This window comes from Neofelis nebulosa, chromosome 7 (genome assembly GCF_028018385.1).
Source record: "Neofelis nebulosa isolate mNeoNeb1 chromosome 7, mNeoNeb1.pri, whole genome shotgun sequence".
Classification (NCBI taxonomy): Eukaryota; Metazoa; Chordata; class Mammalia; order Carnivora; family Felidae; genus Neofelis; species Neofelis nebulosa.
The window spans coordinates 51,346,525-51,374,118 of record NC_080788.1 but is presented as its reverse complement, the minus strand read 5'-3'; the positions used below and the strand labels follow the sequence as shown (position 1 = coordinate 51,374,118).

The following is a 27,594-nucleotide window of genomic DNA, read 5'->3' as shown; positions in this document are numbered from 1 at the left end:
AACCTTTTCTATAGCACACAAGATAAAATCTGGCATTCCCACAGTCAACCTCTCTGCTCACCACTCCTAGTCAAGGATTTGACCTTTGGATTTCGTTTTCACCTGATCCATCCCTAGAAACATAAAAGGCTCTTCCCATCAAATCCTAACAAGTTAGTGGCAGAGGTTGGATATTATTGATACATTCAGATGAATAAAGTGCATCCAATATCCTTTATCTTTTAGCAAGATCAGAGAACCTACTTTCCCAGAGAATAACAATCATTACAGTCCACTGAGTCTTGCTTTCCAATCATTTCTGTGGCAGCTGGCTACTGGGAAGTTGCTAGGGAATTGAAAGGCAGCATGAGGAGGGGCAGATGGCTCCTTTGGGTTTATTTTGCCAAATATGGCAGCTGTGAAACCCACTAACGTTCCAGGTGTCCATATAAAATGCTTGCAGAAGGGGCCAAACTAAGGAGGAGCCACAGAGCAACCATCCCGATGTGTTCTGCTGCTGTGGAATAAGCTCCTGAGAACATTAAAGTCAGATATGTAACAGAAGTATCCAACAAGCACTTGATCCAAAAGTGTATTTAGACTGCAGAAATCAGCTAAAAGTGGTAATAGCAAGTATTTTCTTTACCAAAGTAAAACCCAGGAAGATAGCAGTTGACAAGGTAAACAATAAGGCAGTTAAGGGTACTACTTAATTGGTCAAAGTAACTTTAAAAGAAAAAAATATTTAGCTTTATCATTTGAATGAGACTGTATTGATTTTCATATAAGTTTCGGAGCATACAAAATGTTCCAAAGATATCCTGCAAATATCACAACAATATGCCTAATACATATTAACATGATAGGAGATTGAAAAAAAAGGGTAGGTTGAATAATACCTTAATTAAAAGGGACACACATATACATACACATAAACACCGTGTATGTGTTTTACCAGATAACAATTCATCATATAATGTAGATTTTTAAAAATAAGTCAGGAATATCTAAAAATAATATAGAACCATGTTCATAGGAAGTATAATTCTGTAATAAAATGTAGATAATTGTTCAAATGTTTATAACTAGTAAGAATTGACAAAGAAGCAAATCCAAATTTGGGGAAAAATTATTTGTGTTTATTTTAATAACCTTTCAATGCGATATCTAGATTTTAAAGAGCACAGTAGAAACTACCTCATGTAGATAACATTTTCTCTTGAATTTTTCTACATCTGTGGAATTTCCTCACTTTGAAAAGATTGTGAAATTATAAGATCAAATTAACATTTATATAATTTCACCAAACTAGAGATCTTTTTTTTTTTTTTTTTTTTTTTTTTTTTTTCATGAGCTAAGGCAATTTATTTCTTAAATTGATAAAATAACAACAGGCAGAATCATGTATTTTCAAAAGGTAAAGACAAATTCACATGTGATTATTTATTATCAACATCCCAATGGAAGGTAGGGTAGAAAGTAGAGGAGGAAATTGTAAACTTGGGGTGAGAAAGTCTGGATTTAAATTACCAGTCTGTCTCTTTCCAACAAGGTGACTTTAGGTAAATTACTAACACTTCCTGAACCTCAGTGTACTCATCTGTAATATGGAGACAGTTATATCCATCTTCTCTGCCTACTCAAGTATGCACACACATGGCGTTATTATGATTATTAAAGATGATAATAAATTTAAAAATGCCTAGAGTATCATGTGATATGTAGTTGTTAAAATGTACTTGAAATTTAATGATAGAACATAATGAATGATGTAAACTCATACCTGGATATTACAGACTAAGTATTCTGGATATCTCAATCCTGTCATCTGAACATCAATATTTTAACTCACTTGGAAAGTACCTTTGAGATTATGGCCAAGCAGTAGAACACATTTTAGTCAGATAGATGAATATATAGTCCTTTCAGCAGTTGATATAGGTGCTTTATGAAGTAGACATATTCTGAGAAGAAAGGGTGTAAAGATATCTATCATTTGAATCATTTTCTCATTGGCTCCTACCAATTTTTAAAATGGTGTTCCAAAGGGAGAAAATGGCTCTGGGATCTAATAAAAAGCAGACAAAGAGAAAAAATGTTGTGAAAGAGGCATCAAATTTTCTCTGTTTTGCAGTGAGCTGTGTCAGTTTTAGGACAGACAGTATACTCTTTGGATGATAGAAGAAGCACTGTGGCTGACTCTCATAGCATCCCTTGGTAGAGCTGAATCACCAGTAGTAAAGTACAGGTTAATGATGTCATCCTGGGATTGGAAGTTCCTTCTTCGGGTCTATCTACAGGCTTATGATTTCATGGCAAATGAAGGGGTGAGATGAGACCAAGCCATGCTATTCACTCTGACACCCATGCTTAAACAATGTCAGGAGACAACAGGTGGGGAGTAAATATCATGTTTCCAGAATATTCTAGTCTGTTAACAAAGGTATCTACTGATATGATGAATATGAACTTTTCAAAAACATTCAACTGACTTTCTTCTCAGTTTTCTCTTGTAACTATAGCAAATTTCTACAAGTGTATTTTTAAAAAATGGAGTCCAGTTCTGTAACAAACATTGCATTTTATGATTCTAATGTTAAAAGGAGCCCCTAATTACTTCTAGCATGTTCAGATTCAGGATCATACTTAGATGAATGCCTATATGAATAAAGCTGTCTTTCCCATTGATCCTTCTCAGATGTATGGAAGGGTCTTGTAAGTGACATGGGACAAAGAAGACATCTGTGGAGCACATGTTGTTATTCTACCTTTCCAGAATGCTGAACGAACATTAAATATCTCCATGTTCTTATATCATTTGCAAACTAATTTTTCCCCTCTAAGATTAACAAGGGTGATCCAAACCAGGTATCTTAGAATCCTCTGTACCAGTGAATAGATCTGTAACATTCTGCAGAGTGGTAGAGATAGGTTCTCAAGTTTGGGCATAAATGGTGGTTCTCAGACACTGCTCAATAGGTCAGTGCAAACTAGCACCTTGTGCTCAATTGAAGAAGCTTTTAGAAAGTGTAGAATCCCTGGCCCCACACCCACAGTAGATCAGAATAAGGCACTGAGATCCATATTCTTTTTCCAAGTAGAGTGTGGTTTGGAAACGGCTGATCTTAGGTGTGCTGTAGAGCTTTGAACCCTTCAGTACACACGGGCCTAAGGGATGTGAATTTATTGGTAAGTTATAAGAAAATATAGGCAAGATATGTTACTGAATGATAATAATTACACTCAAGCATTATCAGTTACAACTATAGGGTGTTATATGGAGGAACGCTAAAGTTTCAGACTTGAACACTTTCAGGTGTTCAGTTTAAATCAACAATGTTATTGAATGTCTTCTTGTACCCATTTGTTTTTTTTTTTTTTTTTTTTTCTTTTTTTATTTATTTATTTATTTATTTATTTATTTATTTATTTATTTATTTTTTAATATATGAAATTTACTGTCAAATTGGTTTCCATACAACACCCAGTGCTCATCCCAAAAGGTGCCCTCCTCAATACCCATCACCCACCCTGCCCTCCCTCCCACCCCCCATCAACCCTCAGTTTGTTCTCAGTTTTTAACAGTCTCTTATGCTTTGGCTCTCTCCCACTCTAACCTCTTTTTTTTTTTTTTCCCTTCCCCTCCCCCATGGGTTTCTGTTACGTTTCTCAGGATCCACATAAGAGTGAAACCATATGATATCTGTCTTTCTCTGTATGGCTTATTTCACTTAGCATCACACTCTCCAGTTCCATCCACGTTGCTACAAAAGGCCATATTTCATTCTTTCTCATTGCCACGTAGTATTCCATTGTGTATATAAACCACAATTTCTTTATCCATTCATCAGTTGATGGACATTTAGGCTCTTTCCATAATTTGGCGATTGTTGAGAGTGCTGCTATAAACATTGGGGTACAAGTGCCCCTATGCATCAGTACTCCTGTATCCCTTGGATAAATTCCTAGCAGTGCTATTGCTGGGTCATAGGGTAGGTCTATTTTTAATTTTCTGAGGAACCTCCACACTGCTTTCCAGAGCGGCTGCACCAATTTGCATTCCCACCAACAGTGCAAGAGGGTTCCCGTCTCTCCACATCCTCTCCAGCATCTATAGTCTCCTGATTTCTTCATTTTGGCCACTCTGACTGGCGTGAGGTGATATCTGAGTGTGGTTTTGATTTGTATTTCCCTGATGAGGAGCGACGTTGAACATCTTTTCATGTGCCTGTTGGCCATCCGGATGTCTTCTTTAGAGAAGTGTCTATTCATGTTTTCTGCCCATTTCTTCACTGGGTTATTTGTTTTTCGGGTGTGGAGTTTGATGAGCTCTTTATAGATTTTGGATACTAGCCCTTTGTCCGATGTGTCATTTGCAAATATCTTTTCCCATTCCGTTGGTTGCCTTTTAGTTTTGTTGGTTGTTTCCTTTGCTGTGCAGAAGCTTTTTATCTTCATAAGGTCCCAGTAATTCACTTTTGCTTTTAATTCCCTTGCCTTTGGGGATGTGCCGAGTAAGAGATTGCTACGGCTGAGGTCAGAGAGGTCTTTTCCTGCTTTCTCCTCTAAGGTTTTGATGGTTTCCTGTCTCACATTCAGGTCCTTTATCCATTTTGAGTTTATTTTTGTGAATGGTGTGAGAAAGTGGTCTAGTTTCAACCTTCTGCATGTTGCTGTCCAGTTCTCCCAGCACCATTTGTTAAAGAGACTGTCTTTTTTCCATTGGATGTTCTTTCCTGCTTTGTCAAAAATGAGTTGGCCATACGTTTGTGGGTCTAGTTCTGGGGTTTCTATTCGATTCCATTGGTCTATGTGTCTGTTTTTATGCCAATACCATGCTGTCTTGATGATGACAGCTTTGTAGTAGAGGCTAAAGTCTGGGATTGTGATGCCTCCTGCTTTGGTCTTCTTCTTCAAAATTACTTTGGCTATTCGGGGCCTTTTGTGGTTCCATATGAATTTTAGGATTGCTTGTTCTAGTTTCGAGAAGAATGCTGGTGCAATTTTGATTGGGATTGCATTGAATGTGTAGATAGCTTTGGGTAGTATTGACATTTTGACAATATTTATTCTTCCAATCCATGAGCAGGGAATGTCTTTCCATTTCTTTATATCTTCTTCAATTACCTGCATAAGCTTTCTATAGTTTTCAGCATACAGATCTTTTACATCTTTGGTTAGATTTATTCCTAGGTATTTTATGCTTCTTGGTGCAATTGTGAATGGGATCAGTTTCTTTATTTGTCTTTCTGTTGCTTCATTGTTAGTGTATAAGAATGCAACTGATTTCTGTACATTGATTTTGTATCCTGCAACTTTGCTGAATTCATGTATCAGTTCTAGCAGACTTTTGGTGGAGTCTATCGGATTTTCCATGTATAATATCATGTCATCTGCAAAAAGCGAAAGCTTGACTTCATCTTTGCCAATTTGGATGCCTTTGATTTCCTTTTGTTGTCTGATTGCTGATGCTAGAACTTCCAGCACTATATTAAACAGCAGCGGTGAGAGTGGGCATCCCTGTCGTGTTCCTGATCTCAGGGAAAAAGCTCTCAGTTTTTCCCCATTGAGGATGATGTTAGCTGTGGGCTTTTCATAAATGGCTTTTATGATCTTTAAGTATGTTCCTTCTATCCCGACTTTCTCAAGGGTTTTTATTAAGAAAGGGTGCTGGATTTTGTCAAAGGCCTTTTCTGCATCGATTGACAGGATCATATGGTTCTTCTCTTTTTTTTTGTTAATGTGATGTATCACGTTGATCGATTTGCGAATGTTGAACCAGCCCTGCATCCCAGGAATGAATCCCACTTGATCATGGTGAATAATTCTTTTTATATGCTGTTGAATTCGATTTGCTAGTATCTTATTGAGAATTTTTGCATCCATATTCATCAGGGATATTGGCCTGTAGTTCTCTTTTTTTACTGGGTCTCTGTCTGGTTTAGGAATCAAAGTAATACTGGTTTCATAGAATGAGTCTGGAAGTTTTCCTTCCCTTTCTATTTCTTGGAATAGCTTGAGAAGGATAGGTATTATCTCTGCTTTAAACGTCTGGTAGAACTCCCCTGGGAAGCCATCTGGTCCTGGACTCTTATTTGTTGGGAGATTTTTGATAACCGATTCAATTTCTTCGCTGGTTATGGGTCTGTTCAAGCTTTCTATTTCCTCCTGATTGAGTTTTGGAAGAGTGTGGGTGTTTAGGAATTTGTCCATTTCTTCCAGGTTGTCCAATTTGTTGGCATATAATTTTTCATAGTATTCCCTGATAATTGTTTGTATCTCTGAGGGATTGGTTGTAATAATTCCATTTTCATTCATGATTTTATCTATTTGGGTCATCTCCCTTTTCTTTTTGAGAAGCCTGGCTAGAGGTTTGTCAATTTTGTTTATTTTTTCAAAAAACCAACTCTTGGTTTCGTTGATCTGCTCTACAGTTTTTTTAGATTCTATATTGTTTATTTCTGCTCTGATCTTTATGATTTCTCTTCTTCTGCTGGGTTTAGGCTGCCTTTGCTGTTCTCCTTCTATTTCCTTTAGGTGTGCTGTTAGATTTTGTATTTGGGATTTTTCTTGTTTCTTGAGATAGGCCTGGATTGCAATGTATTTCCCTCTCAGGACTGCCTTCGCTGCGTCCCAAAGCGTTTGGATTGTTGTATTTTCATTTTCGTTTGTTTCCATATATTTTTTAATTTCTTCTCTAATTGCCTGGTTGACCCACTCATTCGTTAGTAGGGTGTTCTTTAACCTCCATGCTTTTGGAGGTTTTCCAGACTTTTTCCTGTGGTTGATTTCAAGCTTCATAGCATTGTGGTCTGAAAGTATGCATGGTATAATTTCAATTCTTGTAAACTTATGAAGGGCTGTTTTGTGACCCAGTATATGATCTATCTTGGAGAATGTTCCATGTGCACTCGAGAAGAAAGTATATTCTGTTGCTTTGGGATGCAGAGTTCTAAATAGATCTGTCAAGTCCATCTGATCCAATGTATCATTCAGGGCCCTTGTTTCTTTATTGACTGTGTGTCTAGATGATCTATCCATTTCTGTAAGTGGGGTGTTAAAGTCCCCTGCAATGACCACATTCTTATCAATAAGGTTGCTTATGTTTATGAGTAACTGTTTTATATATCTGGGGGCTCCGGTATTTGGCGCATAGACATTTATAATTGTTAGCTCTTCCTGATGGATAGACCCTGTAATTATTATATAATGCCCTTCTTCATCTCTTGTTACAGCCTTTAATTTAAAGTCTAGTTTGTCTGATATAAGTATGGCTACTCCAGCTTTCTTTTGGCTTCCAGTAGCATGATAAATAGTTCTCCATCCCCTCACTCTCAATCTAAAGGTGTCCTCAGATCTCAAATGAGTCTCTTGTAGACAGCAAATAGATGGGTCTTGTTTTTTTATCCATTCTGATACCCTATGTCTTTTGGTTGGCGCATTTAATCCATTTACATTCAGTGTTATTATAGAAAGATACGGGTTTAGAGTCATTGTGATGTCTGTATGTTTTATGCTTGTAGTGATGTCTCTGGTACTTTGTCTCACAGGATCCCCCTTAGGATCTCTTGTAGGGCTGGTTTCGTGGTGACAAATTCCTTCAGTTTTTGTTTGTTTGGGAAGACCTTTATCTCTCCTTCTATTCTAAATGACAGACTTGCTGGATAAAGGATTCTCGGCTGCATATTTTTTCTGTTTAGCAAACTGAAGATATCGTGCCAAGCCTTTCTGGCCTGCCAAGTTTCAAAGGAGAGATCAGTCACGAGTCTTATAGGTCTCCCTTTATATGTGAGGGCACGTTTATCCCTTGCTGCTTTCAGAATTTTCTCTTTATCCTTGTATTTTGCCAGTTTCACTATGATATGTCGTGCAGAAGATCGATTCAAGTTACGTCTGAAGGGAGTTCTCTGTGCCTCTTGGATTTCAATGCCTTTTTCCTTCCCCAGTTCAGGGAAGTTCTCAGCTATAATTTCTTCAAGTACCCCTTCAGCACCTTTCCCTCTCTCTTCCTCCTCTGGGATACCAATTATGCGTATATTATTTCTTTTTAGTGTATCACTTAGTTCTCTAATTTTCCCCTCATACTCCTGGATTTTTTTATCTCTCTTTCTTTCAGCTTCCTCTTTCTCCATAACTTTATCTTCTAGTTCACCTATTCTCTCCTCTGCCTCTTCAATCCGAGCCGTCGTGGTTTCCATTTTGTTTTGCATTTCGTTTAAAGCGTTTTTCAGCTCCTCGTGACTGTGCCTTAGTCCCTTGATCTCTGTAGCAAGAGATTCTCTGCTGTCCTGTATACTGTTTTCAAGCCCAGCGATTAATTTTATGACTATTATTCTAAATTCACTTTCTGTTATATTATTTAAATCCTTTTTGATCAGTTCATTAGCTGTTGTTATTTCCTGGAGATTCTTCTGAGGGGAATTCTTCCGTTTGGTCATTTTGGACAGTCCCTGGAGTGGTGAGGACCTGCAGGGCACTTCCCCTGTGCTGTGGTGTATAACTGGAGTTGGTGGGCGGGGCCGCAGTCCGACCTGATGTCTGCCCCCAGCCCACCGCTGGGGCCACAGTCAGACTGGTGTGTGCCTTCTCTTCCCCTCTCCTAGGGGCGGGATTCACTGTGGGGTGGCGTGGCCCGTCTGGTCTACTTGCACACTGCCAGGCTTGTGGTGCTGGGGAGCTGGCGTATTAGCTGGGGTGGGTAGGCAAGGTGCACGGGGGCGGGAGGGGCAGGCTTAGCTCGCTTCTCCTTAGGTGATCCACTTCAGGAGGGGCCCTGTGGCAGCGGGAGGGAGTCAGATCCGCTGCCGGAGGTTTGGCTCCGCAGAAGCACAGAGTTGGGTGTTTGCGCGGAGCGAGCAAGTTCCCTGGCAGGAACTGGTTCTCTTTGGGATTTTGGCTGGGGGATGGGCGGGGGAGATGGCGCTGGCGAGCGCCTTTGTTCCCCGCCAAGCTGAGCTCTGCCGTCCGGGGGCTCAGCAGCTCTCCCTCCCTTTGTCCTCCAGCCTTCCCGCTTTCTGAGCAGAGCTGTTCACTTATGACTTCCCAGACGCTCAGTCGCGCTTGCTGTCGGAACACAGTCCGTCAGGCCCCTCCGCTTTTGCCAGCCCGACTCGGGGGCTCTGCTTGGCCGGCGAGCCGCCCCTCCGCCCCGGCTCCCTCCCGCCAGTCCGTGGAGCGCGCACCGCCTCGCCGCCCTTCCTACCCTCTTCCGTGGGCCTCTCGTCTGCGCTTGGCTCCGGAGACTCCGTTCTGCTAATCCTCTGGCGGTTTTCTGGGTTCTTTAGGCAGGTGTAGGTGGAATCTAAGTGATCAGCAGGACGCGCGGTGAGCCCAGCGTCCTCCTACGCCGCCATCTTCCGGAACTCCCTCACCAAACTAGAGATCTATGTTCACTAGCTGGAATTATAGAAGACTACTCTGTGTGTGTGTGTGTGTGTGTGTGTGTGTGTGTGTGTGTGTTTAGTGTTGGAGGTGTGAGCATGCATTCACGTGTGTTTGTGTGTGTGTTCATTTAAATGTGTCTAATAATGTAATGTAATAATTTATATCAATGTAAAAAATATACAATGAGCCTTATATGCTACTCTTCAGTGATACAGTGTTCATTGTTGGATTTGATTTAATAAGGTTAAATTACTTACTGTATTTTTGCTCTGATATATGTATGTGTATCATACACATACAGAAAGCTCTTAACTTCTTTTTATGCCATGAACCCCTTCAGCAGTCTGGGGAAAGGTGGTGAACCAGCCTTTTTTTCACAATATTGGTTTAAAATGTCAAAAGTAAGGGGCCACTGGGTGGCTCACTCAGTTAAGCATCCGATTTCAGGTCAGGCCATGACGTCACAGTCCATGAGTTCGAGCCCCACGTTGGGCTCTGTGCTGACAGCTCAGAGCCTGGAGCCTGCTTCAGATTCTGTGTTTCCCTCTCTCTCTGCCCCTCCCCTGCCCATGCTTTGTGTCTCTCTATCTCAAAAATAAATAAAAACATTAAAAAATAAAAAAAAAGAAAGTAAAATGTCAAAAATAAAATACATAGTATTACAAAGGATATCAATTATGTTGAAATGCAATAATCAAAATATATTAAAAACCAAACTTATATGCTTCTTTATTAAAGCATGAAATGACAACAGCTAGTGGTATACCTAAAAGTTTATGGCAGTGGGAAACATAAATGGTACTTTGAGGTACTGGTGACAATTGTGGTGCAATATGAAAATATCTGTGACATCTATTGTTTACAATGTCACAGGTAATGCTAATATTGCTGTGAAGCATTTGCTACATTCAAAGTGGAAAGAAACACTTCATTTCATTTAGCATTCTCTTTAAAAAGGAATTTGTGGATCGTGGAGTCAGTGTAAGGTTAGGTTGTGTATCTGAGACCTTAATCCTTCTTTAGGAAGGCATGGATTGCTATATACTTCCCTCTTAGGACCGCTTTTGCTGTGTCCCAGAGGTTTTGGGCTGTGGTGTTATCATTTTCATTGGCTTCCATGTACCTTTTTTTAATTAATTTTTTTAAGTTTATTTATTTATTTTGAGAGAGACAAAAATAGTGCAAATAGAGGAGGAGCAAAGAGAGGGAGACAGAGAATCCCTACCAGGCTCTGCACGGTCAGCTTGGAGTCTGATGTGGGACTTGAACTCACAAAACTGTGAGATCATGACCTGAGCGGAAACCAAGAGTCGGATACTTAATTGACTGAACCACCCAGGCACCCCAGCTTCCATGTACTTTTTAATTTCCTCTCTAGCTTCTCGGTTATCCCATTCATTCCTTAGTAGGATGTTCTTTAGTCTCCGAGTATTTGTTTTCTTTCCAAAGTTTTTTCTTGTGGTTGATTTCGAGTTTCATAATGTTATGGTCTGAAAATATGCACAGTATGATCTCAATCCTTTTGTACTTGTTGAGGGCTGATTTGTGTCCCAGTATGTGATCTTTTCTAGAGAACGTTCCATGCGCACTGGAGAAGAATGTATATTCTGCTGTTTTAGGATGAAATGTTCTGAATATATCTGTTAAGTCCACCTGGTCCAGTGTGTCATTCAAAGCCATTGTTTCCTTGTTGACTGTCGGTTTAGATGATCTCTCCATTGTTGTAAGTGGGGTGTTGAAGTCCCCTACTATGATGGTATTATTATCAATGAGTTACTTTATGTTTGTGATTAATTGATATATATATTTGGGTGCTCACACATTTGGAACTTAAATGTTAACAATTGTTAGGTCTTCTTGGTGGATAGACCCCTTAATAATGATATAATGCCCTTCTTCATCTCTTGTTACACTTTATTTTAAATCTAGATTGTCTGATATAAGTATGGTTACTCTGGCTTTCCTTTGTCGCCCATTAGCATGATAGATGTTCTCCATCCCCTTACTTTTCAATCTGAAGGTGTCTTTAGGTCTAAAGTGGGTCTCTTGTAAACAGCATATAGATAGATCTTATTTTCTTATCCATTCTGTTACCCTATGTCTTTTGATTGGAGCATTTAGTCCATTGATATTTAGAGTGACTACTGAAAGATACGAATTTATTGCCATTATGTTTCTTGTAGAGTTGGAGTGTCTGGTGGTGTTCTCTGGTCCTTTCTAGTCTTTGTTGCTTTTGGTATTTATTTATTCATTCATTCATTCATTCATTCATTGCTTTTCTCCCCTCAGAGAGCCCCCCTTAAAATTTCTCGCAGGGCTGGTTTAGTGGTCATGAACTCCTTTAATCTTTGTTTGTCTGGGAAACTTTTAATCTCTCCTTCTATTTTGAATGACAGCCTTGCTGGATAAAGAATTCTTGGCTGCATATTTTTTCTGATTCAGCACATTGAATATATCCTGCCATTCCTTTCTGGCCTGTGAAGTTTCTGTGGATAGGTTTGCTGCAAACCTGATCTGTCTTCCCTCATAGGTTAAGAACTTTTTTTCCTTTGCTACTTTCATGATTCTCTCCTTGCCTGAGTATTTTGTGAATTTGACTATGATATGCCTTGTTGATGGTCGGTTTTTGTTGAATCTAATGGGGGTCCTCTGTGCTTCCTGGATTTTTATGTCTGTATCATTTCCCAGGTTAGGAAAGTTTACCACTATGATTTGCTCACATAACCCTTCTACCCCTTTTCTCTCTTTTCATCTTCTGGGACCCCTATGATTTTGATGATGTTCCTTTTTAATGAGTCACTTATTTCTCTAATTCTTTTTTTTTAACTTTTTAAATTTATTTTTGAGACAGAGAGAGACAGAGCATGAGCAGGGGAGGGTCAGAGAGAGAGGGAGACATAGAATCTGAAAGAGGCTCCAGGCTCTGAGCCATCAGCACAGAGCCCGACGTGGGGCTCAAACTCATGGACTATGAGATCATGACCTGAGCCGAAGTCGGACTCTCAACTGACTGAGCCACCCAGGCACCCCCTATTTATCTAATTCTTAAATCATGATCTTTTGCCTTATTCTCCCTCTTTTTTTCTGCTTCATTTTTCTCCATAAGTTTGTCCTCTGTATTGCTGATTTGCTGCTCTTCCTCATCCACCTTGCTGCTTTGGCAAGCATTTGAGATTGCAGCTCAGTTATAGCATTTTTTATTTCATCCTGACTAGCTTTTACTTCTTTTATCTCTGAAGAAAGAGATTCTAATCTATTTTCAACCCCAGCTAGTATTCTTATTACCATGACTCTAAATTCTGGCTCAGACATCTTGCTTGTATCTGTGTTGATTAAGTCCCTGGCTGTTGTTTCTTCCTGCTCTTTCTTTTGGGGTGAATTCCTTTGTTTCATCATTTTGAAGGGATAAAAGGAATTAATGAGGTAAAAAAAATAAAAATTAAAAAAATAAAAATTAAAAAAACCTGAAAATTAAAAAATTAAAAACAACACACACACACACACACACACACACAAATCAAATAAATGATGCTAGATCCTAGGTGTGTTTTGGTCTGGGTGTTGAAAGGAGCTTGACAGATTAGAGAAAAAGTGGGGGGAGAAAAAAGAAAAAGAAAAAGAAAGAAAAGAAAATGTTTGAAAATTTGAAATAATGAATAGAATGAAGTAGAATAAAATGAAATGATGGAAGTAAAATAGAATTTGAAAAATTTAGAAAAAAGTAAAAAAATATAGTAGAAAACATTAAAGAAAAATATTTTTAATAAAAATTGAAAATAAAAATATATTTTTTCTCTTTCTGTATTCAAGAAAACAAAAAACAAAAAAGAAAAAAGAAAAAGAAAATTGAATAGATGGGTCAGCGAACACACTGAAATACGATTGAAATTACATCGTTTTCCCCTAGAAGTCAACCTTTGAAGTACTTTATAGTCCATAAACTAAGCAGGCAAAGAGACTGTGTTCCTGAAGAATGAGCTTGGCCCAGCTAGGCAGGGCTTAGTGTAACGTCTCTGTTTTCCACTAGATGGCGCTGCTCAGCTGACCGGAGTGGGTTGTGGCGCTTGTAGGTGTGTGCGCATGCACGAGAGGGGTGAAAAATGGCGTACCCAGCTACCAGCCTCTAGTGTCAGACTCTGTTTTCCCTGCTCAGCATTGGCACACCTGTCCTTTGTCTTTGGCTTCTGTCCTTCCCGCTTTTACGCTGTCCGTGACCAAGCCGTCAGGTTGCCAGGCAGCACCTCCTTCCTGAGTTTTATCTCAGATGCGGCTGTTTTTCCTGACCCCTCACTTCTGAGGGACTGTGGTTTTGACCCGCTCAGACCTTCTGGAGGAGGGTCTCACCGAGCAATGGCTGGGTGCCCCCCGGCCCCCAGAAGCACTCGTGGGACTGCGCTACTGCCGATGCCGAGACTGGTTGGGTGCAAGCCCACTCCAGAAAAAGCTCACACTATCGTGTAGCAGCAGCGTTTCAGGGATTATGGCAAATCACAACACACATCTGGCTCCAGGCTTCACTCTTAACAACCTTGTTCCAGCACCAGCAGGTGTGGTTGTTCTCCAGGATCCACTGGGACTTTTGCCTGTGGAGAGTCCTACCAGCAGGGGAACCGCCTCTCACCATGTGGCCCGAAGACCTCCTGGACTTCACTCTGCTCCTGGGGATTCGCCTTTCCCACCAGCACAGCCAGGTATCGAACTGCGGCGTTTCAGAGTCTGCACTCACCCTGTTTATACAGTCTTAATGGAATTTAAACCCTCTCCTTTCTCCTTTCTCCCTTTTTAGTTCAGTCCCTGCAGCTGTTTCCACTTTTCCACTTTCTCTCCAGTTGCTTTTGGTGGGGGGGAGGGTACTTTTCCCATATCCCCCCCACCCCCCATCCCTGTCCTCTCTCTGCAAGCAAAAATCGCTCTCTGCCCTCTGCGGCTTCTCTCTCCCCCCGTTCACCTCTCCGTGTCGCGTACCTCCTTATTTCTGTGGTTCAGGTTGTGCAGATTGTTGTGTTAATCCTCAAATCAGTTTTCTAGGTGTGCAGGATGGTTTATTTCATGGACACAAGATGCAAAAAAAAAACTTCCATGCTGTTCTGCTATCTTGGCTCCTCCCCTCTTTCTTTTCCTGATTATAAGTATTCTAGTAAGTGTGAAGTGGTATCTCATCACGATTTTGATTTCCATTTCCCTGATGGCTAATGATGTTGAAATCTTTTTACGAGCTTGTCCGTCGTTTGCATAGCTTCCTTGAAGAAGGAAATATTAGAGTTCTTTTTCCTTTGTAAAGTTGAGTTGCTTGTCTTTGTGTTGTGTTGTAAGAGTTCTTTATATACACGCTTGATATTAAACCCTTATCAAATATATAATTTGCAGGGGTGCATGGGTGGCTCAGTCGGTTAAGCGTACAACTTTGGCTCACATCATGATCTCACGGTCTGTGGGTTTTGAGCTCTGCATCGGGCTCTGTGCTGACAGCTCAGAGCCTGGAACCGCCTCAGATTCTGTGTATATATTATTATAATATATATAATAATTGAAAATAATTTCCTCCATTTTATAGGCTGTCTTTTCACATTCTGGATAATGTCATTTGATGCACAAAAGGTTTTAATTTTATGAAGTCTCATTTGTTATTTTTTATTTCTTGCTGTAGTTTCATTTTTATTAGAGCAACCATGTGGTGTATGTGTATGTAGATATATATGTATGTATGTGTGCATACACATATATACACACATACATACATGTGCTTATATGCATGCATGTGTTTGTGTATACACATGTGTTTATATGTATGCACATATATGTGTATATGTATGCACGTGTATGTATGTATATACGTGTATATATTTATAATACATGAACACACACATAGTTAATAAAAATAATAAATTAGTAAATAAGTGACATTAATAAAAATAAATCCAGTAATCTCACATATAATAATGTCCTACGTCTTTTCTGCAACATTGTGTTAAGTGTCGTCACATCAAGTAAGGCTCTGATCAATTTAATTTAATGATTTGCTAAAGAGTGAACAAATTAACAGAGGCAGAATCTACTGTATCTAAATATTAGGCAATAACATTCATTTAATACATTAGGAGTGAATAATGAGTCATAAATGCAAACTGCTATGGTAATATATGAAGGATTTATAGTAAGTCCAGTTAATATTTATTTAGTGCTAAATGCTATGAAGAGATGGTGAATCTTTGAGGAATTCAAAGTAGACTGGAGTAATACTGATTGGAAAGGGTAGAGAACACGAATTCTAACCTAGCAGTCTAAATCCCAGGGCTCATGATCATAACCTCTCTGGATGCTAATTCCCACTTGAGACATTAAACTTTGCCAATTGAGCAAATATTTTAGTAGTTAACCTGCAAAGTTCATATACTAAAGTGTGTACATACACATGAACATATACACACATGCACACACACACAATATTACATGAATCAAAATCTCAAATTATAGTGTAGCTGTGATAACGAGGGCCAGAGAGGAGGAAATAAAGATTCAAAAAATAGGCAGCAAACTAAAAATACGTGTTGAGTAATAACATCAGTAATTATTATAATAAAGAAGAAAAGGGCATGGAAAAGGTGATGTAGGAAAAATCCCATCCTGCACTTTAATGTATCCTATTTTTCTTTTCTAAAAACAATCATCCCAAGAGGGTTCCATCTGTAATCTACCACAACAAAATAGCGTGGCTTTGAGAAAATAACATACTGGGGAGACAATTACCTGCCGGATGCTGCATACCCAAAATCTACCCTTAACACACACACATAATGAATGTCATCATCTGGTTGTGCTGACAAGGCAACTGTATCGCAGAGGGGTGACCTTGATGAGAAAACCAAGCAAAACCGCCCATCAGAATGGTATGGTTGGTAACTAGTGGAATTAAAAAATATATATTTTATATGCTATACAACTATAAATAAAGGAAACAAGGTAATACTTGTGGGCTGGAAAATTACTTCTCCATGCAGTGACCTTGTATGATATTTTGGTGTGGCAAAGTAAGAATTTAACCACATGATTCTACTCTTTTGGGAATAATATGACTACACATTTCTGGGAATTTGTGTCGTCCATACAAGTATATATCCCTCACCCTAAACAATTAAAGCAAACTCAGATCTATAGTAGAAGATTAAATGCTAAATATTTTCTAAAATTATGGCCTATTAGCTATTACTTGACAAACCTTATCTTACCTTTCTTAATAGTTTTATTTTTAATATTTTTAAGACTATGTATTTTGAAGCCACAAAATAATAAATGCTTCGTGTATATGGTTTCATAATAGACTAAATAATTTTCTAACTGGTACTAATTTCACTAAGAAAAAGAAATTAAGAAAGAAAATTTAACACCTGTGGTAAAAATAACTCTGAAATGTACTCTCTTCTTCCTGACTTCCTTAATTTCGTATGCATAGGCTTTGTTCCAATGGTCTGTTTATAAGATAGTTGTTTTAAGATTCAGAATGTGTTTTCCCACAGAAACCATGTCATAACCAGAGGCTGGGTCCTCAGGGCAGGCTCTTGGAGTAAAGCTTCCTGCTCAAGGTCACACAGCTCACATTACCTGAGCAGAAACAGGAATAAATGGACAAAAATAGACTCACATGGACCCTGAGTTCTACCCAGTCACTGGCAACAACTTCAGTCTCCCTTGAACTCTGGGCTGTAAGCCACTTCTCAGACTTCCTTAGGACTGCAGTCTACCATAGGTGGAATACCTTTCAATATTCTTCCTGAAGCAAGGAGCACTCACCTCACCAGCAGGGGTCATGGGAATGGACTGGCAGCTGCCCATAACCCGTGCAAGCGTATCTATGAACTTCGCAAACAGGGGAAAACATTTCAGCATGTTTTGGGGTGACTGTCCTCCCATGGGCACAGGAAAGACTGCCCTAAGCAGTGATACACATGTTTGCTTCTCCTCCCCTCCCATCAGCTGTCGCTTCTGCTGTCAGAGTGCCTGCCACTAACACTCTCTGGACTTGCAATTTGCTGTTTCTAATCCGTCATCTGAGAAATCAGATGACCAGAGCTGTTAGAACAGTGTGTAAATTGAGAGCCAGGCTCTGTGAGAGATAGCCAGAGACCCTCTCCTTGAGGAGAGCATCAGCAGGTTTCCTGGCAGCCATTTCTTTTCTTCTTGGACCTTTCCTTATCTAATTCCCTGTTTGACAGTCTCAAAAAGCTGACCCACATCTGCAAGAGGTGTTGCTGTGTACAGTACAGTGGGAAACAAACCAAAAGAGACACACATCCTAGTGCAGGTGCCCTATACCTAGTCAGGGGATCTTCAGACTCAAAAAAATCTCTCTGCATTCCATCTCCTCACTAGCAAAATGGGTATAAACATACAGAGTTAACATGGCATAATGGATTAAAAATTATAAGCTGCTTTAGAATGAGATATTATGAAAATCATGATCTTTAAAAAGAACTATCATCGTTCTTAGAAGTCTATAAAGCACACTGCAGGGCAAATCCAGCCTGCTACCTGCTTTTGTAAATAAAGTTTTATTGGAATACAGCTTCACTGACTCTTTTATATATTTTCTATGGCTTCTCTTGTGCCACAGGGCAGAGTTTGGTAGTTACAAAAGAGATCATATGGCCCACAAAACTGAAAAACTTTACTATCCAGTTCTTTGCAGAAGTTTTCCTGACATATCAAGAATTTTTTTTTCATGCAAGTAAATTTGGTTTCATTTTCACACACACACACGCGCACACAGACACACACACACACACACACACACACACACACACACTGCTTAATATGGCATATTTTGCAACACAGACCATAAGCTTAACAGAAGACCTTCAAGAATAATAAGAAGTGTTATATTAGTAACCCATGAGAAATTCATGACACAAGTTTTCTATTATGTAAATCTAGGACAGTGAACAGTAAAGTCCTCAGAATTATTTTAAATTCAATTCTTAAAAGAATAATGAGCTCAGAGCTGAGATTTATTTCTGGTGTGTATTTTAGGGGAACAAAATCAGTATTACATTATCCCTATTGTGTCTCACAGCAACGAGGGTGACAAAGCCGCCCAGAGTTGTCAGTGCCAAACACATTGCGGGAGCTCAAATATTAATCAAAATGACATCTCCAATTTTTTCCCTTCCTAATCAGGCCTAAACATCATGGGACATCCGGCAAATCAATAAGAGAAACTAGATGCCCTCATCACTCCCAACCTGGCAGCGCTGCATTTTTAGCCAGAAGATGAGGGCCTTCACTGTTACATAAATACTTCCCTGCTTTGGTTGTTTGCCTCCCCTGGGGATGAACATGCCCACCTATGGCTCCAAACTTTACCCTGGCATGCATCTGACTATGCCACCTGTCACAGTAAGAAACACTTCTTAGGATTTCAAGATAAAATAGGAATGTGGACATATGGCTCTAGAGTATGCTTGTGCATCCTACCCCATAGAATAAATAAATGAATACATAAATCTCATGAATAAAGTGGAAATAGGCTGTTTTAAAGGGTTGTGAAAAACTGACAAACTCTCATATTCTGTCCTCCACACCTGGGGAAGGTGGCACAGGGACTGACTTATGCCCCACCCTTGACCTTCTACCAAAGCAGGCTTCTGGCACAGTTGAGAATGAATTACTTTTAGCTTCAGTCCCCTTCCCCTGCCTTTTCTTTCTAGGCCCCTTTCCCGCAAATCTGTATCCCACTGACACCTCCTATTTTCTCTCTATGAGCTCTGGAGTGCTCTAATGCTGGAAGATCTGGAAAATGCTTTGTTGTCAGTTTATCCCTCCTTCATGTATTTAGAGGAGGCAGAGTACTGGGGAAATGGAGCAGGGAGTAAGTCTAGTCTCACATGGAACTAAGTGTGAACTTTCTAGCAAAGCTAAAAGGAAAAAAAAAAAAACCCAGGAAAATTGCCTGGAGTAGAAAATACACAGACTTATACCTGAGGAGATGAGACAGGCCCCATAAACTCCAGAAATCGTAGGGGAGAGTTGGAGAAGAAAGCTACCTACAGTTGGGCAGCCATGATGTAAAAGCCACTACATGGGTCAATGTTAAGGTAAACTCATTTTTACTCAATCTAAGGTCCAAGAAAATTTGTTAGTTCATTCATTCATTTACGTATCCATGTGCCAGGTAAATCAGTGAGCAAGCACATTCTATAGCCTCCTAGGCCTCTTTCGAATTGTTTTGGCCTTAGCTGGTATTTTTCCACTAATTTTATGAAACTATAAACAGAAGAGCTTTCCGATCCTGGATTTTCTCACTTCTACAGAGAAATGATGCAACAGACATCTAGCACAGTGAATGTGATGGAAGTATTTTAGTCAGATGAAATCCAGCTAAGGAAAGAAAAAGTAGTTCATTACATTTTAAACGAAATTGGGATTGCACAGGTTAAAGGCAACCCAAAATAAAGCCAATACCAAACACAGACTAAAAGGAACAACATAAACTTATCCTTAAGGATGAGCATGGTGAGGAAATTTAGGGTGTCAGCCATGTGCACAGTGTTGGGGATTCAAATGAGATTGCTAATGGGAGGATATTTTGAAAAACTGAAGAGGCACATCACAAATATGAATGCATTTATGTAATTATTAGTAATATTTTCATCAATTATAAGTTCCGTCTTAGGTTGAGTTAAGCTTGTTTATGAAGTATTAATGTAGATAACCATGAGATAAATAGCCTCACAGTCTCATTTGAAACAAACATTCCATAGTTTTATTTGGCTCTAAACGTGTACAGATTATTTGATATGGAAATTCTATTTTATTTATTTTTTATTTATTTTGAGAGACAGAGAGAGTGAGTGGGTGAGGGGCAGAGAGAGACAGAGGGAGAGAGAGAATCCCAAGTAGGCTCGATACTGTCAGCTCAGAGCCTGATGCGGGGCTCAAAACTCATGAACTGCGAGATCATGACCTGAGCCAAAACCAGGAGTCAGATGTTTAACTGGCTGAGCCCTCCAGGGGCTCCTGATATGGAAATTCTAAAACAAACCTTTTTTTTTTTTTTAAAGGAAAAAATATACATGACCAGCTATAGAAGATTCCCAAGCTAGAGTATGGTGGTCCATAGTGGCCACAATGCCAATTACTGTCCATTGACAACCTACTCCACCCTTTCCCTACTCCTCTGCATCTGCTCTGTGCCCCTGCCTAATGCCTAGAACTGAATGTTCCTCCTCTCCGACTTGCAGTTGGATCAAACTAATGAATGTGATTGCAGAGGGAGAGAGAAAATAATTTCTTCCAACTCTTTCTTTGTCTCAGTCCTGCATCTCTGGGAGGAGCTGTTTGTCTTCCATGACTTCAGGGAATGAATGACCACTCTTTCATGGCCTCGACTGTCACAGGGTTCCACTAACACTATTTTCTCCTCTTGTTGCTTCAGCCCTAGGGAAGTGATAAGAGCTTCCTGATACTACCAGTGTCTGGGTGATGGGAGCCTCACTATCCATTCCTTATCTGTTCCCTAAGTCCCATCCACACCCTTATAAATAGTCCTTTCATTAAAGTCTCTCCATTTGACCTACCCAGGTTAAATTCAATTTTCTGCCAGGACCATGACTGAAACACAATATAGGCATCTATTTATTGACATAGAAAGATGTGTGACAGAAAGCAGATCAAAATATTAATAGCAGTTATCTTTAGGCAGTGGGATAGGATTATTTGCTTTTCTTTATTTTTTTTCTGTAGTTTTCAAATGTTCTGCAATATTTAGTTATGGATTGGGGAGTATAAAAATAAATAATAAAATTAAAATGCGATGTGGGAATAAATACAGATTTAAGATGTACTAGTGGTTTGGCTTCCCCCCTTTACTGACCACCCCATCAAAAATTACATAAATAAAAAATTGCACAGGCTGAGAGGTATCCCGATGGGGCAATGGAAGTGTAAACACTTGTCAGTACCCAGAAATCTCTTTATTCTCACTAGATTCTATTTTCTAGGAAAAATAGGTTTGGTTACCCAGTATTCACAATTTCACAACTGAAAACAATGCAATTGCACACATTTATAAGTGCATGTGTTTTACAGACTTAGATTCCACAAGCAGAAATCAAGATTTTACCGCATTCTTTGATCATATTAATAATAGTTAACTATTACTAAGGCCTTAGCACCTATAAGGCACTGTTTACAAGCATGGTCAGTATTAGTTAATTTAATCCTGACAGGAAGGTGGTATCATTACTCCCATTTCATAGATGAAGAAATTGACATGCAGTGAAGCCAAGTTATTGCCCAAGGCCAACCTTTGTTAGCAGGTCCTGGAAGCAAGCCCAGGCTTTAGAGCTCATTTTATCCATTATACTCCATTGTCACTCAGGTTGATAGATTACCTAAGAATTCTAAAACTCTCCTAATTTTGTGCATATTGTGCAAAGAAAGACAGGGCCCTCATACTGGTTCACCACTTATTAGCAATGTAATCTTGCACATGTACAAATCAGTTACAAATTTATCATCAATAAAATGGGGAATAAAACCTCCTCCACCTACACTAGAAGTTGTGATAATCTAATGGGAAATGAATATGGAAGGCCATCAAAGCTGTAAAGCAAGGTACAAACGTAAGACAGAATTATATTGCACCCTCCATACACCAGTACATTAGTCATCATCATTAACACATGAAAGTCAAATGTAAAGAAAATAGCAATTATTTTGGTGAAGTATGACTCTAAACTATAATATTATAAACTATCCAGTCTGTTAATAACCCCCAACATAAAACCACCACTGATTAATCAATAAATATCATGCTATGGTTTCAGTGAAATGTACTCTCAAGCACACTCCCCTGACTCCCGTTCATTAATTACCTTGCCTTATTTGATAAGTTCCCAGCATCTGCCTGAAATGTGTTACTCTCAATCTTAAGTTACACTGTAAAACTTTTTTTTTTAACTTTGAAGTTCAAACTGTACATTCTCCACACGACGACGTCACAAGTTCAATTGAGCCACTCAGTTTTCAGTTTCCCTGACTCAACTTTTTGCAGTTTTGTAATTAATTATATTCCATTATTACTGATCATCAATTAGCTCAAAATGTTGCTGAGATCATGAGTATGCTGAAGAAGGCAGAATTTAATGATAATTTGAGACTAGTAGGACACTAAATTTCTCTCTTGTTAATAATTAAAGTAGATAACTTATGTTTTTATTTATAGCTTCCAGAAATATCCGGCTCATTCCTGTGCAATGCTCTGTCAGCTAATCATCAGTTGGTCAAGATCTGACTTGGGCCACTGTGTTTTATTTTCCATACATGCCTTCAACCAAAGCCATTAAACGCAGCCCAACCAAAGGTTAAAGCAGGTGAGGTGGTCACCATGTAGTCTCTGGAACTCTCCACCCAGCCAAATGCTTTGATGCATAAATATGTAAAGAATCAAAGGGGTAACGTTCCAATTTACCTGTTTCAATTTCCCAGATGTAAGCAGAGTCATCAGCACATCCAACAATTAAAAAATTCTCAACTGGGTGCCATTTTATCATCCTCACAGGGAAAAGATGCTTCCGGGCATGCAGGAGGCACCTCTTCCCCTCAAGGTGAAGGAGAGCCACAGAATGGTCACTGCACACACAGCAAATTACCTGATCACTTCTTAGCTATGGGAAAACAGAACAAAATAAAACAGAGTTATTTGTAAGTGAATAATCAAATGCTTTTCTTAAAATTAAATGAGATTTTCCCCCCTAGTGACATAAAAATATTTTGTTTAAACACCATTTACAAAATGACATTTTTGTTTTCTATAGGACCTCTTCACATAACACTATAAAGAGGGGTTTTAAACACCAAGTCGATTTTAAATTCAGCAACTTATTAGGAAAGTCAAGAGACACAGTGAAAAAGGAGAATTCCAAGCCAAATCTACTTATAAGATAAATGAAGGACTTGACCATCACTCAGCAAATTCAGGCAGCGAGGCAGACATCGGAAATAATGCAGAATAAAATAAACCCCAGAACTAATTTGTTGCCACAAAAAGAAGCTATTTGTAGACACAAGCTTAGGCCCAAGGGTATCATGAGCTGATATTTTCCACTTAGAGCCTCAGAATGTGATTTGGTGTTCCCAGAACTATTCAGATTCTAATCCAAACAGGAAACTCAGTGTAGACACAATCTAAAAGAGGTAAGCATTAGATAGTTCCAACTGAATGCACAGCTTCAAAGACACAAGGATCAAAAATAGGCTCACAGGACAAAGATTCTTAAGATACTTTTTAAAAAGTCAGCATGTGGTTACCTTGAACACAGTTTAGGACAAAGACCATCCATGCTGGTTGCTGTGAGGCTAATCTGGGAGGAGTTTACAGGGCAGGTCTGTGCCTCACCAAGAGGGCCATGTGTTAGTCAGCCTGTGATGGAGGGTTGGTGGGATGGGGTGAGGGAGAGAGGGGGAGTAGGTAGTGGTTCTTCTGCCTCTTTGTTTCCTTTCTAACCATTTTTTGCAATGTGGATGCTCCTACCTTCACCAGGGTACCTAGCCAGAGTTTCAGCTGCTATGTTTAAAGCTTTGGTTGAGATCCCCTGAGAACCTCCCCATGCCCATTACTGATCTCTTTCTGTGGGGTGTTGGGGAGCAAGTTATTTTTCCTAATTCTTTCTAAGGAGACTACAAAAATCCCGAGGGGAAAAAAAAATCACAAAATGGCAGGTGTGATATATGGGGAACCCAGACTTGTAGAATAAGGCAGATGGCATTGCCTCCCTACTACTATTACCTGTTAGAGAACCAGCACAGCCCACAGCTTCTAGAATAGAGAGCCCAATGTACTTCAGGAAAATTATACTTACATATAACATGTGAACATACACACAACATGTGAACACAGATCCTATAGCCAGAGGTAGACATAAACTAGAGACCCACACTAGGACAATCAGATTCTCTTTTCTACACATTTAAAATTGCTAAAAGAAGTTACAGGAACAAGCACAAGAAAGGAGTCATCACAAGGGGCACCTGGGGGGCTCAGTGGATAAGTGTCTGACTTAGGCTCAGGTCATGAGCTCATGGTTCACGTGTTTGAGTCAGCACGCAGAGCCCGCTTCGTATCCTCTGTCCCCCTCTCTCTGCCCCTCCCCTGTTCTCTCTCTCTCTCTTTCTCTGTCTCTCTCAAAAATAAATAAACATTAAAAAAGAAACAAAAGGATAAATCACAGAAAACAGACTCCTTTGGGATAGGAAACTTGAAGAGTAACCTTGGTTTCTGAATATAAGTTCAAACTGCACAGAGTCCTTGCTGTAGTGTTTTGTCTTGTATGTCTAAAATATTGCCTCTTAGGCCCTTTCAATAAACTTCCTTTTTATTTGGCTTGGTTTCAATGGATTATGGTCCTTGGAATTAAGTCATTTATGACTAAGGCAAAAGTAAAAGAGGTCAGGATTTGACTACTGTCCTGGAGCTTTGAGGAAAAAAAAATGGTTAAAGGAGGGAACTTCAGAATAAAAGACACATCAAAGTATCCCAAATCACTGTATATAAGTCTTATTTTTAAGTCCCTTAACTTTGTTTCACTGATTTATTTCTTTCATTATGCCTTACTACAAAATACAATGTAAGTTTGCTCTGAGTTTACTTTGAAGCTGAGTTTTTAAATATTATTACAGAGAAATAATTTTGGCAAGTCAATTGCCAATTTTGGCAAGTAATTGACAAACTCAGGAAACTCAAAAGTTAATCATTCATATTTTAACAAAGATGTCAGCTTTATGGAAACTGAAGTTAAATTCATATTGCATAAGAAAATATTATCTGTAAATATTTCCTTTTGTCCTGCCCAAGATAGATGCTCAGAAATTTGTTAAAGCTCTGTATTTGTTAAATAAATGAAAGAGAGCAAACAAAAACCTATTTAAGAAAAGGAAAATAATAACTATAAATATTGTTATAAAAGTAAATTATTGAAGGCAAAAGTTATTTTCTAATGTATAGAATCCTATATATTTTAATTGCTTCCATATTGAGTGTCAATTACTTTTCTTAAAAAAAAATTATATGGGGCGCCCGGGTGGCTCAGTCAGTTAAGCGTGTCACTTTGGCTCAGGTCATGATCTCATGGTTCATGAGTTCCAGCCCTACATTGGGCTCTCTGCTGTCACCCCAGAGCCCTGCTTTGGATCCTTTGTCCCCGTCTCTCTCTGCCCCTTCCCTGCTCATGCACATGCACACTCTGTCTCTCTCTCAAAAATACAATAAACATTAAAAAAATAATAACAAAAATTAAAAAAATAAAACTGTTAAAATGAAGACATAGAATTGGGGGGGGGGGGGAAGAAAGTAAATTAACTGACTTTTGTAAAGCCAAGAATTGACAAAATCTTTAGACTCAAATTATTTGCATAAGCTGTAATCATAGTAGAATGCATATAAAAATTTAGAAAGGAATTCATAAAATTTACCCCGTTGTATTAAGAATATATAGAACTTTTCTTTTCTGTGGGAACATGGGTTAATTTTCCTTTTTGTTTTTAAACATTCTGCAATGTTATATAACTTTTAAATTAGGGGCACCTGGGTGTCTCAGTTAAGCGTCTGACTTGATTTTGGCTCAGGTCAAGATCTTGTGGTTTGTGAGTTTGAGCCCCACGTCGGACTCCATGGTGACAACATAGAGCCTGCTTGGGATTCTCCTTCTCCCTCTCTCTCTGTCCCTCCCCAGCTCATGTTCTCTCTCTAAGTAAATTTTTAAAAAATTAAAAAAAAATTATGTTACGTTTTACTGTTTGTCTTAACTTACTCTGAAGTTCTCTGGTGACATCAAAAGACTTGTTACTGGACCAGCCTCCAAAAAGAATTTATGCAAAACTTCTTCAGTGAAGATATTCCACAAGATGACACATGAGTCCTGGTCCCCAGATAGAAGCCAACTTTGGTCTAATTTTGAAGAGAGACCATGTGGGTAAAGTAATGACGTAACGCTTTGGTGATGGCCTTTGAGAACTTTATGAGGAAGGGAATCTGGAAAACAACGAAACACCAAATAATGAAAAATTATTTTTGCTCAAGAAATAGTGTTGAAATTTTCTTTTATAAAATTTTAATGTAAAGAAGATACACAAAATTAAAGCGAGGTTGTTGGTTAAAAAAATGAATGACCAATCAGTGGACCATTTCAAAGGCAAGCGTCTCCTCATAAGTTATGTCATGCTTTTGATGAAGCATTAAAGCCGGTTGTTCGAAGTCTACCAATTCTTTAAGGATGTTAGCAAGTTACTAATTCCAGTGCCATCAAATAACAAAGGCTGTTCTAAAAGAGTGAACAATTCAACCATTTCACTTCTACAAAAATTAATCTCAGAACATCACTGCTGCCCTTTCAATAAGCATAACCAAGTCTAGTATAAAAGAAAAGCAAAGTTTCACAGAACATTTTTGCCTCCAAAAATATTAGATTATCTGGTTCTACCTCTTCGTTTTACAGGTAAAGTATCTGAGGCTCAAAGAAGTTATGTGACTTGAATCCAAGTGTGAAAAAGCACAGCATAATGTTTAAGAGCATAGCTTTGCTATTACATGAATGCTTTGGTTTTCTAGGTATGTCACTTACTAGATGGGTCACCATGACAAGTTGCTTTTCCCCTCTAAGCCATAGGTACTGCATCTGAAAAACTTGGGACGATCATAGCCTTGTTTCACACAAGACTGTTGGGTAGAATAAATAAGATAATGTCCTTCGTTTCCTAGCACTAGCCCTTGGTAGGAATGTGGGTATATCATACCACAGATGTACTAGAACACGGGACTACTGACACTCAGTTTCCATACTGCCTCTTCATCATTAGCTAAAACTAAAAAAAAAAAATTTTAATAAAAAAAATTATAGAAGACCACAGACTACAAACCCTCTTTACACAAACTAAAAAAGAGTCCCAAAGAATCATTATTACTTCAGTTAAAGAATCATTAGTTATTTCACTTACAGGAGGCACATCCTCAGTTTATATCCCCTTAGCAAACCAATTAATGAATATTAATTCAGATATTCAAGTCCAATTTAGCTTTATGCTTGCTTTCTGGATGAGAAAAATCAGCCTACAGAAAAAGTGCTAAGGTCTTATGCTTTTTCACTAACTTTTAATAGTAGCTGTTGAGCTGTCGAGCAGTACTATATCTCTCCTAGGTTCATTGCTATCCCTCCTCTCTTTTAGGCAATCACTGAATACAAG

At 38.9% G+C, this 27,594-nt stretch overlaps 1 protein-coding gene across 3 annotated transcripts in view; it reads right to left on the bottom strand.

Moving 5' to 3' along the window:
* WDR72 (WD repeat domain 72) overlaps nt 1-27,594 on the bottom strand; it is a 237,012-nt gene that overhangs the window by 153,278 nt on the left and 56,140 nt on the right. For all 3 annotated transcript variants that reach the window (XM_058737687.1, XM_058737688.1, XM_058737686.1), the window contains exons 12-13: nt 26,166-26,386; nt 22,829-23,024 (exon numbers count right to left, since the gene is read on the bottom strand). In XM_058737687.1, coding sequence (XP_058593670.1) covers nt 22,829-23,024; nt 26,166-26,386 — 417 coding nt within the window. The remainder of the gene's footprint in view (nt 1-22,828; nt 23,025-26,165; nt 26,387-27,594) is intronic.